This window comes from Euleptes europaea, chromosome 14, assembly GCF_029931775.1.
Source record: "Euleptes europaea isolate rEulEur1 chromosome 14, rEulEur1.hap1, whole genome shotgun sequence".
In the NCBI taxonomy this organism is placed as follows: Eukaryota; Metazoa; Chordata; class Lepidosauria; order Squamata; family Sphaerodactylidae; genus Euleptes; species Euleptes europaea.
Window position 1 is genome coordinate 30,740,459 of NC_079325.1, and position 14,979 is coordinate 30,755,437.

Genomic DNA, 14,979 nt, shown 5'->3' on the forward strand with positions numbered 1-14,979 from the left:
CATAGGTGACAAAATAGCCCACCTACCCCAAATTTCTAAATAAAGGCTAGTTGCTGGAATGATTACAAAAGTGTTCTGGAAGGGGGTGGGTGGGTATAGGGCTTATTGTTGATGTCTCCACAGTATAAGGTTTTGCTGGGTTTTATGTCATGGGGTCATAGCTACCCCTCCCCCCAAAGAACTGTGGGAAATGTACTCTGAGGGGCTGCAGAATACCAAGGCTTCAGTTCTGCGTCTCAGGACTACAGTTCTTGAGATTCTGGTGCCCAAAGAAAAAGCTGTTAAACTTTTAGCATGAGTATACCAAAAGTTTGATATACAAGAAGTTGCTGGTTTGCATAGTGGTAGAAAGAGCTGCAGCAATACTGTTTATTCTTTCCCAATAGTTAAAGGAAGGAAGAGAGGCTAAGAGGTTCAGTGCAACCGGATAAGGACTCCTACTGCTGAAATTACTGTTACAAGCAGGACTTACAGTTTCTGTTACTCTTGATCTGGAACAACTCAGAACTCCTGGTACTAATCCATAAGTGAGCATCCTCATTTCTGCTTCCTAGTCCTGCACTGCTTGGCTGACTCCCACAAATTGGCCCACTACACCACCATTTTCCATGTGAAACTTGTAGAACAGATTCTCTTCTTATCTCTTCACTCCCCAACAATAAGACTTTTTCCAAGCAGCCCCCCCCCCCCAGTCTACCTAAGATTCAGCTGCCTGTATTTGAAGGCATCTCTTTTGTGGGACTGCCTATGTTGTAATGGAAGGAGAAGTTCCTTCCTAAACTAAGAAGAAAAAGATTTCTAGGCTATGCCTCAAAGGTGTCATTGGAATAAGGTTTAAGGGTGGGTGGAAGAGGAGAAAATTGCCTCAGAGGCAGACAGGTTAATTAGCCTCGCAGGGCTGTCAGAAAACAACTTTAAAGAAAGGAGCTGGAGTCTGTTAACCCCATCAAAGAGGTGGGGCGGCTCCTGGGAAGAAATGCCAACTGGGAAGGTTCTAGACTGACAGCTTTCAGTTGCTAACAAGGGGGTGAGCAGCAGTGGACTGATAGTAGCAGGCTGAAGACTGGGTCTCTGACTGTTGGCCAGCACAGAGCCCCCAGTTGTTTTGACAGCCCCAGATACTTTAGCTGCCTTCCAGCATCAGAAGAACACTGTAGCCAAATCTTCTGCCAGTGTTAAGAGTTCCAGCAATTTTGCAGAATTGACAACCTCTCTGCAGTAGGGTTGCCAGGTCCCTCTTTGCCACCGGTGGGAGGTTTTTGGGGCGGAGCCTAAGAAGGGTGGGGTTTGGGGAGGGGAGGGATTTCAATGCCATAGAGTCCAATTGCCAACGCGGCCATTTTCTCCAGGGGAACTGATCTCTATCGGCTGGAGATCAGTTGTAATAGCAGGAGATCTCCCTAGGCTGCAGCCATTGTTAGTGATCATTTTCGATGTTGAAGTAAGATCCAAAAATGAAGCTGCAAATGAATGTGGTTAGCTCAGGCGGATGAGACCAAAAATGATACATCTGGTTCTGCCCCTACATGCAAGTGGCAGGCTTTGTGCAGCCTCAAGGTGCCTTGGAGCTGTGCAGGGAAAGTAGAGGGGAATTAACTCCATCAGGTCTGTTTCCCTGTCCATCTAACTGACTGGGCAGGCATAGTGATGAAGCCCTTCTACCACCAGGGCTGGGTTCAATCCCAGCCAGCAGCAGCACAGAATGGCTGATAGCTTCTCCTGGGCCTATGCTAGCCAGGGCCAAGCCCCTGACAATGCACTTTTAAGGAGCAAAAAATGCTAGTAACAAAAAAGCCTGGTTTTGAAATGCAAAGCCAAGTGAAAGTTAAGGGTTCAATCAGCCCTTCTCCCTTCCTTGTGTAGCTGCACACGCCACGGTTGCAATGTGCAGACAAATGCACGGTCTTTGTGCACTCTAGCCGATGATCCGGTTTTGTCTTGGATTTTCAGAGGCTCTTTGGAAAATATTTCTATACTTAACATGGTACTATTTTTGTGTGTGCTGTTGTCATAACACACTCATGAGCAGGTTTAAAACTGGCTGGACTTAGCTGGTGCCAGTGCTAGCTGATGCCTCTTGTTATGGGGGTGGGGAAGGGAGAACACCAGTGCTGCTTGGGAACTACAGTAACCCAAGAGGGACGAGCTGCTTCCACAGCACACGTCGGCTGCATCTGTTCCTTGTAAGAAGCTCAGGTGCCAAATATAGGGTTTCTTCTCTCACTTATTTATCCTTGCATAACCCTGCAAGGCAGAGAAAGTAACTTTTCCCCAACCCACCCTGTAAGCTCCATATCTGTGAGGAATGATTTAAACTGGGCCTGTGGGGTGAAAGCACTGGTTCCCAAATTGTTTTGGGCCACCACCCCATTGGTTCCATAAACTCATCTCGAGGGCCCCCTACCCTATATAAAACCCTATTCAGAATAACGGTTTGTACAACCCACTAAGGAAGATAATAGCAATAAAATTCTAAACAGTAACAATTAATTGCACATTTATTCAAAATCCAATTAAAACTTAGTTTAATTTATTCATCAAAACTGATGAACTTCATTTAGTGATACCAGCTTTTCAAAGTCTGATAGTCATTTAGCAAGAACCTTAGATACCACGTTTAGTACTTGCTCACTGTTCAGTAAATACTTAATGCAGTAGGTGGATTTGATGAAGTGACACCAGCTTCCCAATGTCTGGTTCAAAGTCACTTAGCAGGAATCTTGCATCAACACATTTAGTAATCTGGAGTGGATTTATTTGCTTGGAGAGAAGTTGGATGATTGCACTAAAGCCATATTCCACTAAACATTCCAATAGTTTCCACCAGATTTCAGCACTATGCAGAGGGATAAACTTGGAGTGCGATTTGCCAGTATGGTGCCGGAGCCTGGTCAGTCATAAATAAGTGAACAATGTGGTCGAAGGGTCCCCTTTCTAGCACCCCCACCTACTGTCTCATTGCCTCTTAGCACTCCCCTAGATAATCCCACTCCCAACCAGGGGCAATATCACCCACTTAAAGAACTTAAGGCCATTTTCCTTCTCACCAACAGTTATGATTAAGGGGGACTTCTAGCCCTCTTGCTAATGCTGGTATCTTAGCTTTGATAGAATAGAGTCAGTGGAACATTCTGTGTGCAGTCTGAAAAAAATGGCCTGTACTTTTACTTTTAAAATGTTTCTATGGGCTCAATCCATGCATTACAGCTACCCCCTTCCGAAGAAAGGGGTGAAGGAACTGTGGCCTGTAATCTCTCTTTCTATACTGATCAAGAAATGGAAGTTTGATCGAAACTGAGCATAGCTGGTGTCTAGGTAACACTCACCAAACAAAAGGTGCTTGGTTTGGGGCGGGAGGAGAACAAAATTATTCTTGTGTGGATGTCTCAGGTTTGCATGGAGGATCATGGGATTTCTCTCCTGGGGTTTATTCTCCCCTTGGCCCTTTTGCCTGAGGAATGGGAAAGCTAGAGCAGGGCTTCCTTATGTAACAGAGGTGCTATCTTGCTTCAGTTACGTTGTTCCGCCTCTGTAATGTTGGTGCAGTACGAGTCATCTTAATATTTCACTTTTGTATTAAACATACACCCAGCTTCTGCAGGAACTCCAGGTAGCTATCGAGTTCTGTTTTTGCACAGCAAAGTTGGAGATTATCAAGGGTTCATAAAATGTAAATTACAGATTTAGTTTTACTGGGAGTTGTGCAGGGAAAGGGGGAGGGAATTCCAATTCTATTGGCCCGGGCTTGACTACATGATAGGGTGTTGATAGGTCTGCTCCTCTAGACCAGGTATATGCCGGGAGTTATCTTTTGAAACTTGCTTTCCAGGCACAGAGGGGCCCAACTGGGACCACCGAACATGGTGAGAGGGGACTTAAGCCCTCCCCCTGGGTTGTCTTTCCCAGCCTGGAGTGACCCCAGGAGCTTCTATTTGCCCTGCTAGGGAAACTTAGGTTATGGCGACCCAGTCCACCACTTATCCCTCCAGCACCTTAGCCAGACTAGTCAGTGCACTAAGGAGAGTAGGTGGCTTTGACTACTGCATGAAATATGGCTCCTGATTGTATGTATAAAGCTTGCATGCTGCAATATGTGTATTCGTTAGCAAGAAGGGGATATATACCGTAGACGCTTTTCATTTGCTGTCAGGCACTAGCATGTCTTGGCAAGTAAAAATTCTGAACCAGCAGAGGGTGCTCTTTGGCCGAGTATTCCCAAACCGCCACCACCCACAAAGTTTTTACAAAGCTTTATGTTAAGGTGCTGACAGAACGCTGGGCTCTTCTCAGCTCTTTCAAAGCAATTGAACCAGGGCCACACAGAGATGGAGAATGGTATTTAATTCTTTCATTTCATGGCTTCGCAAATTGCAACTGCCTTTCCTGGGCTACTAAAAAAGGGTCGGGGGCCCCAAAGACGGGACAGTAGAGAGTGTGAGAGATGATGGTACCTTGCTACTTAGATAGTTCCCCCAGGTAGGGATTTTGTTCTCTGTCACAAATGGAATACCTATACAGAGTGTGACGTTACTAAGAGGAGGTTAGGAACGTTGCCTACCCCAGGCCAGGTTGGCTCGTCCTTTTGAAAATACAGGTGACTTTAGCTCCCGCGAGTTAACTGGAGCCAAACTTGAAAAATGCATCTGTAACTTTGCTACACAGAAGGTGGCCCCAAGAAACTGCTTCAATAAAACAAATCATGCGAGAGGGTATAACTTGTCCCATGTAAATATTCCACCCACTGATTGAAACCCTGGCTCCCTTACTCCCAGGATGATCTCCACTCAGACTGGCAGAAGGTCTCCAAGTTCTCAGTCAAAGATAACTTTCACAACATCTACTGTTCAAAATACCCTTTCAAGCTGCTTAAAGCTAGGACCTTCTTTATGCAAAAGGCACTCAGAGACCTGAGCCTCCCCAAACAGGGCCAGAGAGGTCAATGAGGGGGGAGGAAAAGGGAGTAAGGCCTTGTGTGTTAAGATTTCAAAAGGGGAGGGACTGTGGCTCAGAGGTAGAGCATCTGCTTGGCATGCAGAAGGTCCCAGGTTCAATCCCCGGCATCTCCAGTTAAAGGGACTGGGCGAGTAGGTGATGTGAAAGACCTCTGCCTAAGTCCCTGGAGAGCTGCCGCCTGGTCTGTGTAGACAATGCTGACTTTGATGGACCAAGGGTCTGATTCATGTGTTCATGTGTACGAAGAAAGGAGGAAAACATATTTCTGACCACTATGGAATTACTGGATCTGCCGTAGCTCAGACGAACATGGCTTCTCTCCCAAAATGAGCATGAAGGAGACCCATCTTTGGTAGCTAGCCTGAAAGCCAGATGGCCTGGCAAGTATGCTTACAAAAAAGGTATCAATGAGGGTGTGGGTTGGAGCTGAGATCAGTATTTGGGCAACACGTTATGTGGAATTTTGCCTTAAAATTCTGCCTTAGACCCAGTGGCATCTCTGTAATTCCAGCAGGGATCAAAAGGCATAAGCTTTCATCTCCTACATACCCTTGCGTGTCACCACATGCTATTTAATATTACAAACTATTACATGTCACCTATAATAGGCAACATAAACATTTTCAAATATCAAAAAGTGGAATCTGTGGGTGTCCAGTATGGAGGAGGGGTGAACAATATACTCTGCCGTGAGCTCTGTGTGTGTGTGATAAAAAGGAGATTGTCTGACCACACAATTTTATTTATTTACTAATAGCTCACCTTTCTCGCTGATATTCAAGGTGGATTACAACATATAACAAACAGTAGCATAAAACATCCAATAAACAAGGGAGAATTTTGGGGAGCGAATTCTCTTTACCTCTGAGCCAACTGTTGTGACTGTGGGGCACTTCTGCTGAAGGAGTTGGCAGACAAACACCCAACCAGCTCCTTAATGTAGATAGTTTGATTTCATTGTTTCTGCAAAAGAGAAGGTGCCACTTTCCAATCTGTTTACACAACAGTAATGGATAGAAGGGAGTCCTCCGCCAAAATCCATGCCGCCAAAATGGGGCAATATGGTTTGATGAAATGGCTTTGGGAGACTAGCCATACCCACCTTACGAACACTTGATGAGTCCTTCCATCTCCCCTCCATCAGCCTTCATATTTCTGTTGGCTCCACTTATCAGTGTAAGCTGTCTGGGGCAGAGACTGTCTGTCTTTAAAGCACTTAACGCCACGTGGCTGCAGAGTCCTTTGGGTCTCGAATGGATATGATTTCTGTGTGGTTGCCCCATCCCAAACGTTTTCTTTCTGTTTGATGGAGAGCAGGGAGGTCTGACAGAAAATCTGGCTCTCATTGAACAGTGCTGAATTGCGCTGCAGCCAGAGAAATTCTGGACGTAAGTAGTTCTGATATTTTTAATAATTCACTGTGCAGGTGGGAAGAGGAGCTGCTGGCATCTTTCTTCACTCTGGAAAAATTGTGACATTTGTCACATAAACAAACGTCCCTTCCCATTGTGCCTTTGATATCCATCAACTCAGAGAGAGCTTCCAGATTTTGGTTCCCTGCGATCTTCTCGCATTTCGTTGTTCTTATAAATTCCCACACATATCACACTTACCTGTGAGGTGAAAACTGAGACACACACATGGCAATGTAGCGGCAGCATTCAGCAGTTACATCTTACGTGAATGGTATTTTTTACCATGGGGGGGGGCAGTTATAATAAAAACAAGGAAGGAGGACAGGGAAATTAGAAGATGGCCAAATACCTGCTGTTGACGGCCAGAGATTTAGCAGGTTATTTCAAAACAGTACATGATCTCTGGGTTGGGAAATTCCTGGAGATTTGAAGGTGGACCCTGGGGAAAGGAGGGAATTCAGAGGAGTATAATGCCATCGATCTGACTCTTTGAAACAGCCATTTTCTCCAGAGGAGATCAGTGTAGGCTGCAGATCAGTTGTAAATATGGGAGATCTCCAGGCCCTACCTAGAGGCTGGCAACCCAATTCTGCAGCTTCTGGTGAATATGCACCTCCGCCCATTCTCAGACATTCTCCCAGGGAACTGATCTCTGTAGTCTGGAGATGAGCTGTTATTCCAGGGGATCCCCAGGTCCCACCTGGAGGCTGACGTCCCTAATTTAGGGTTGCCAGGTCCCTCTTTGCCACTGGTGGGAGGTTTTTGTGGTGGAGCCTGAGGAGGGCGTGGTTTGGGGAGGGGAGGGACTTCAATGCCATAGAGTCCAATTGCCAAAGCAGCCATTTTCTCCAGGTGAACTGATCTCTATTGGCTGGAGATCAGTCGTAATAGCAGGAGGTTGTTACTAAGTTAGTTATACTCCACCATGCTTAACTTTTGCTGTATTGTGCCACAGGGCCACAAAATGAGCATACGAGACCTAACTCCGTTTTTATCATTTCAACTTTAGAATAGGGTGTGTGCCAGGTTTTCATTAGGGAAGCAGTGGCGACAGACGTTCACCTTGTTTTGCAAAGACTTTTCTCTCTCACCCCCCCTCCCCGCACCTTCTTTTCAAACAACCAAACACTACAGTTTTCCAAAGCCTGACCGAACCTTTCCAGAAGGGTAGAAACACAGCACACCAGGCTGGAAGCTCTCTGAGTCATAGGCAGGGCTATCAGCATAATTTAGTTACAAAGCACCCTGTCCAGAAACATACACCCAGGCCCTGCAACGGAGGTGAGACAGAAGACAGAGTCAGCAGCCTGACTCCTGGGGGGGACCACACTGAAAGGAGGTCGGTGACTTCTCTTGTGATTGCCGTTGCTGAATGTGTGTGTGCGCGCACTGCATCCTCCACACACACACCCTTTTTTTTTTGTCGTCTTGCTTCTTTTCTCCCCTTCTGAAGCCCAAGAAGGGGATAGGACAAGAGCTGAAAAACTGCCTGGCATCCACGTCAGAGATGTGGAGGGGAGGGGGGAGAACAAGCCTCCTCTTCTGCAGTTTGTTTCAAAAAGCACAGGGAGGCTTGGTCTTGCCTCAGCGAGGAGAGAGATCGCACGGCATAGAGCTCAGCAAGCAGGCGCTGCGTGCCTCTCAACTTTCCCAGGAAGGAAAAGCAGAAGAAACTTCGCGGTCTGTTTGCAGCCAGTGATGCTCCGGTGAGCAGGAGCATCTGAATGCGGGAGAAGAGGGATGAAGGATCAGAGAGAGAGTGCGAACGAGGCAGACGCTACGGATTGCCGCTATGGATAGGAGGGAGCGGTGCTGCAATTTAGCAGTTCACTAGCAGCCAGAGCGGTTTTCCAGCACCACTGAAGGAGCAGATGTTCCTGCTGGCAGAATCCCAGTATGGAAGCAATGCTGGAAACTGAGCCTCAGCTTCTCTTTCCCGGGCCTCCCAGCGCCACTTCTGGGTCAGGCACCAATGGGGGTTTCTGATCTGTAGACCCTTAGCATCCAGCAAAAGCCCATCCCGCTTGGACCTCAATGACTGTGGCCACCATGGGTAGCCATGAGGGCTACACAATCCAAGCCACCGCTGCAATCGCCGCTGTCATCACCTTCCTCATTCTCTTCACCATCTTCGGCAACATCCTGGTGATCATCGCCGTGCTGACCAGCAGGTCTCTGAGAGCCCCGCAGAACCTCTTCTTGGTCTCTCTGGCAGCAGCAGACATTTTGGTGGCGACCCTCATTATTCCCTTCTCCCTTGCCAATGAGCTGATGGGCTACTGGTACTTCGGCAGGACCTGGTGCAAGGCCTATCTGGCGCTGGATGTTCTCTTCTGTACCGCCTCCATCGTGCATCTCTGCGCCATCAGTCTAGACCGTTACTGGTCCGTCAGCCGGGCCATCGAGTACAATTCCAAGCGGACGCCGAGGAGAATCAAGTGCACCATTCTTGTTGTGTGGTTGATTGCCGCCGTCATCTCTCTGCCTCCGCTGGTCCTCAACGAAAACCCAAACAATGCAAAAGAAGAAGACAGGAAATGTGAACTGAATGAGGAACCATGGTATATCCTTTCCTCCAGCACCTGTTCCTTTTTTGCTCCCTGTGTCATTATGATCTTGGTGTACCTCAGGATCTACTTCATAGCCAAGCGTCGAAGCAGGCAGGGGTCTAGAGCAAAGAAGCCGAAGGTAAAAGCGGATGAAGGGCATCCTCAAATTGTCACTGGCCCATCCAGTGAAATGTCTCCCAAACAGAACCATCCAGAAAGGGAACTCAATGGCCATCAGTTGCCTGTTCAAGAAGGGGACCAACCAGATGCCCATATTCTCTCTACCAAAAGGACTTCTCTTGTGAACCAGGAGGAAAAACTCCCCCAGACAGCAACTGCCACCAGCCCTTCTGAGCCCCAGTCAGAGAAGAAACCATCTTCAGGATCCAGTCTGCTGGAGTGCTCTCCTCATAACAGCGTGAAGCAGAGCAATGGTAACCCACAAAGCTCACCGAAGGGCATGGACACCTTGGCCACAGCCAGAGGGGAGGTTGTGCTGGTGAGGAGGGTCCTCAGCACCAACCCTTGGAAGAGGAAGACACACCTGAACCGAGAGAAGAGGTTTACTTTTGTTCTTGCTGTGGTGATTGGGGTCTTTGTCATTTGTTGGTTCCCTTTCTTCTTCCTCTACAGCCTCAGAGCCATCTGCCCCGTGAAGCTCTGTCCAATCCCAGACAGCACGTTCACATTTTTCTTCTGGATTGGCTACTGCAATAGCTCTTTGAACCCTGTCATATACACCATCTTCAACCAGGACTTTCGCAAGGCGTTCCGAAAGATTCTTTGCAGGCAGTGGACTCAGACTGCTTGGTGAGACGCTGAGACAGAAAGAGAGACCAAGAAAAGTTAGAGGTGCTTGGAGGACCTCATCGTGCTATTTAAACAATCTATTTATTTGTTGGCTTCTGTGTTCGCAGAAAGGGGAGTGAGGTGAGTGTTTCCAGAAAGTTTACTTTGGTTCAGCTTTAAAATATATGTGTGTGTGAATATATATATATATATGCATACATATTTTCTGTCAAAAGACACACACCCTTCAAAAAAAAAAAAAAAAGACCATGTGCCAATGCCAAAAAGAATTCTAGGTTATTTGACGGATCAAATTAACGTTTTCCTCCAAACTCTGTAGCCAAATGAAAGTATGATCTAGAGTTCTAACTTTCCCAGTAGCCCAGCTGCTGGGCCACTAGCAGCAGCATGATATGCACATGTTAGTAAATGGTAACATTTCTCTTCATGCCGTGAAAAAGCGTCACACGTTGATTCCTGAATACCAAGCTGCTGCTTAAAGGCACAAGAGCTGGGGAGGCTGTTCTTCTGTGGCCAATTGGCATTCCTCCTGTGAACTGCCATTCCAGGCAAGTCACCCCAAAAAATCTGTCTGAGTTTAGGCCTAAAGCCAAGCCATTGTGGAATGCCTTTATATCAGTCAATGGGAAGTGTATAAAGTGTCTATTTCTGTGGTTGTTCGGGAACCCAGGACTAAAAATTCTTGGTGTCGGTTCTGTACTAGGATTGCCAACTGGCTGGGTGAGGGGTGTGTGAGCCTGGCCTATTTTTATGCCTCTTAAAAGCAGCTCGATCAGCAGAAATCAAAAGGTGACGCTTCCCAGGGTGGAGTTAATCACCCTCCCCTGCTATCTGCATGCACATTAAACTGCTGCTAGATTCACAGACTTGCACAAATTCTTGGCTGCCCCCCTTCATCCAGATTGGTGGGGTTTTTCAAAGGAGAGGAGAGGTTTGACAAGGTGTTAAACATTTGCTGTTGCGCACACCTTGTGACCTCCAACTATTAGCAACTCTTTTTGGGGGGATGTGTGAGGGTTGTGACTCCCCCCCTCCCAACTTGCCCTGCTCCTGTGCCTTTAAGTTGATTGGGAGAAACTTGCCCCATTACTTTATTTCCACTCTAGGACAAGCTTCAGCTGTTCAACATGGCCAGAGATAGGCTGCTATTAAAGATAAGGAACAGAACTGGCCATAAAAGATGGCGCCTCTCTGATAGCAACTCCTGATTTCTACGGTGGTCCATTTCTTTGCTCCTGGAGTTTTGACAGGTCAGATCCAGAATTTGGCAAACGGCCCAAGTGTCTTGCTCAGAGTTACACAGACCTCTGAATCTCAGAAGAAAAGATCTTGGTGCTCTCGATGCCTCTGGCCATACAAGGTTGACCACCAACCAGGAGAAAACCTGACCTAATCTCTTGTGCATGATGTGAAAATAAAGGTTTTTACAGCATAGTGCAAAAAAAAAAAAATCACCTTTTGAGTTCTGCTCATTAAAGCTGCTGTTATGCTCAGCTAAAGGGGCTGGTGGAAAAGTCGGCTGCCTTACTATTATTTACAAGAAGAGCCACATGTCTTAGAAGGTTTCTTTTGTATGGAGTGGACTGGGTGTGGGGAACAGATCAGGTAAAAGAGGGAAAGATGTTTTTGCATGGGGGCTGACTTTGTGGGTGGGGTGTAGGATTGCCAACTGGTTTGGAGAGATAATGTCTTTCCCCTTTAACGGAATCTTAGTGGGATGTAATTTACTAAGTGATGTTATTTACCTTTGTGCCATGAAAGGCTTCAGCTACCCATTTCCACACATTAAGCCTCTGTTCAAGGGACAAAGCACCTTTTCTCCAGGTTGTTGGCATCATTACTAGGATTATGAGAAGGTTTCCCATTTCAATTTTCAGTTCAGAGAAACTGGACTTCATGCTTACTTTGGGTTGAGTTCTCAAGGATGTTTAGATTTTAATGAGAAATGAGAAGTTTTTAAACTCAGAAGTGCCTGCCCTCTGACTTGGAAACCCTTTTCCCTTGAGTGTTGGGACTTTTTTCCTAGATGGGCTCCTCTGAATTTCAACAGGTGGAGATTTTCATAGCATGGGAATGCAGAGGAGCACTGCCAGAAAATCAGATATTAGGTACCGGTAATTCTGATATGGAGGTAAAACAGGGAGGAAAGCTTTGCCTCTATCTTTCATATACCAGTCTGTGGTTAAAGGCATAGAGCAGATCGAATAAAAAGAGGCAACAATCTTATCTGCATGTTAAGGTTACCAACTTTTCTTCCGACAGTGCTTCCCTGTCTTTAACAGCTGTGTGGCAGGCAGAAATTCAGCAGGCAAAGCTTTCTCCATCACTGCAGGCCAGAACAAGTTTTACCTGCAGAATTTCTGCTTATTCAAGGCACTGGGGAAGGAGCAGTGAGACAAAGGTGACCGGGCTTCTGAGCAGAGCCATTCTTTAGAAATCCCAGTACTTGAGTTTTGTGGAGATCATGTTTTTAAAATTAGTTTAAACTGGTGATTGGAAAATACAAAGAACAACTGGAGGCTTTGGGGAGAAGGATGCTCTCCCCCCACCCACACACACACCACTTCGTTCTATGTCTCTTTCGGGAAAAATTCTTCAAAGGCTTCCTCTCCCCCCGCCCGAACATCACAATATATCAATTTGCTCGCTGCTTCTCTCCAAAACATGCCCTTCTGCTGAATCCACACTGGTTCTGTTTCATGATCTCTCTCCACACCCTTTTTCCACCCCTGAGTCCCAAGACCAAGTCTGGTACTTGCAGATCTGTCACAAACATCTTGAGCCAGTGTGGTGTAGTGGTTAACAGCGGTGGTTTGGAGTGGTAGAGTCTGGAGAACCGGGTATGATTCCCCATTCCTCCACATGAGCGGCGGAGGCTAATCTGGTGAACTGGATTTGTTTCCCCACTCCTACACACGAAGCCAGCTGGGTGACCTTGGGCAAGTCACACTCTCTCAGCCTCACCTACCTTACAGGGTGTCTGTTGTGGGGAGGGGAAGGTGATTTGAAGCTGGTTTGAGTCTCCCTTAAGTGGTAGAGAAAGTCGGCATATAAAAACAAACTCTTCTTCTTCTATACATTTTGCATCTCTAATGGAAACAAGATTCATGAAACAGGTGGTGTTCTGAAGACTAGGAAGGGGTTCTTCGAATTGTGTGTGGGAAGCAGCTGTGCAATAGATAAGACAATCTCTTAAACTGGTGGGTTTTCAAACAGCTCTAGTACAAACGAGGGGCTTTTCAAACGCTTGCCAGGATCCTTCAGTAAAAAGACCATCAATGGCCCACCAGCTCCCCTGCCATTGCCAGTCTCTTCCCTATAATGCACAGCTGTGTTCTATGGTGTGCTTCAATATCCATAGGCCCCACAAGCCCCCCCCATCAAAACAGGATTGTAGTACCCTGGAATACAACCCAGAATCCTCTGCAACACAGCTGGTTCCATGTTAGGTGTGCAGGGATTCTTCAGCTGAAAAATTAAGGCGGAAAAGGGTACCAAGTGTGAAAATCACTATTTTGAATGATGTGTCCAGTTTCATTACCTGGCCCACTTACCCAGGTAACCCCAAGGGTTGCTTCGGGCAAGAGTGTACAGGAGTGCAAACGAAGCAGGGAGAAGGCTGAGAGATACATCTCAAGATACTTGGCAGAAGAGGCTGACAGGGGCACAAGATAGGCAGGCTCCAAACGTTGCATCCAGCATCTTCTGCAACATGGCAAGGGCCTTGGGATACACCTGGTGAAGTGCAGCCGCATGGATAGAAATGCAGGGCTCTCTTTTGGCAAGGTTCTGTGCCTTCAGCTGCTGCTTGGCAAACACATTCACCAGGCCCAGGTTTTTTCCTACCATCACTGAAGTCCAGGGAAAACATTGCCTTTGTGCCCAGCTTGGGAGTTTCCCAGAGGCAACTGACTGGTAGGGTTGCTAGGTCCCTCTTCACCACCGGCGGGAGGTTTTTGGGACAGAGCCTAAGGAGGGCAGGGTTTGGGGAGGGAGGGACTTCAATATCATAGAGTCCAATTGCCAAAGCAGCCATTTTCTCCAGGTGAACTGATCTCTATTGGCTGGAGATCATTTGTAATAGCAGGAGATCTCCTGCTACCACCTGGAGGTTGGCAACCCTACTGACTGGGAAACTCAGTGCTAGATGGGATAGACCTGTGAGCTGCTTCAGTAACTGTGTGCTGGTCAGTAACTGCTTTTGACAGAGGGCCACTTTAAAGGAAAGGGTGGGATTTCAGCTCTGTATCCCCCCCCCCCCCCAATGCTCTTGCTGCCAGGCATCTGGAATCACCTTTTCCTCTAGCTAGTGATTTGAAGGTTGGACGGTAGCAAACCTTTAATGGGCCCACATCTGGTTGCTAAACCCTTATTGAAGATTTGAAATGGTGGCTGTAACCTTGATCTTGTATGAAATTGTGACTGAACTGGGCTCAGAATGAGATGCCTCATCAGGAAAGAGCAACTTTTGGAGTTGACAGGAACTGTGGGTTTTATTTTATTTCCCTTGTTTTCTTTTCCCCTTCTCAACCTGTGCAATATAAAAGATCGTATCTCTGTAAACAGCAGGGAAGTAATTTCCGTTCTGGGATCTCTATCATGCTCATGGCAAAATCGGAAACTCTGCGGTGCCTGCCACAAATGATGATATACCGCTGGCTCTGGATTTGATGGTGGCATCAGGCTATTCCAAATCCATAAAATGCAATGTGTTTTACAAAGTGACATTCCTGATCTAATACTGAATGCTTGTGTACAAGGTGTTTTATTCTGTCAAGGGCTAGACGATACAAGCAAAGCTGTTCAAATTACCTGCCAAGATTGTCAAAATCCTGCACCGAAGAAACCTCAACATCAGAACAAGCAGCACGGTCTTATTTTGTGTAAACTTTGCTTGACTTTCCTGGAATGATTTACTCAGGAACTGCTTGTCTCTAACGTACCAGCTTTCTGTTTATGGAACTAAGGGTTGCAAGATTTCCAACCAGTTCTGTAGTCGTGCCTTTCCCATCGATTAGATTATACAGGAATTATCAAGTGTAGCTTTTCAGGGCATGGAGGGTAATGTTATCCCCCACGAACTGCTGCCTGTTCAGCAGCTATAAAAGGCACAGTGACAGGGGTGGGCTGAAAGGCTGGCAACACTATGTGGTAAGCTGTGGCCTGGACGGCCGAGACCAGGAAGTCAGCAAGAGAAAAGCAGAATGAGAAGAGGTAGTGAAGCCTGCTGGTTTAGATCACTAGAAGAGTGT

General features: G+C 46.8%; 1 protein-coding gene across 1 annotated transcript; it reads left to right on the top strand.

Moving 5' to 3' along the window:
- The first annotated feature begins 8,402 nt into the window (after positions 1 to 8,402).
- Positions 8,403 to 9,894, top strand: ADRA2B (adrenoceptor alpha 2B). Its single transcript, XM_056860766.1, has one exon. The coding sequence runs from the start codon at positions 8,403 to 8,405 to the stop codon at positions 9,729 to 9,731; it is 1,329 nt and encodes a 442-aa protein (XP_056716744.1). The 3' UTR covers positions 9,732 to 9,894.
- Positions 9,895 to 14,979: the final 5,085 nt, after the last annotated feature.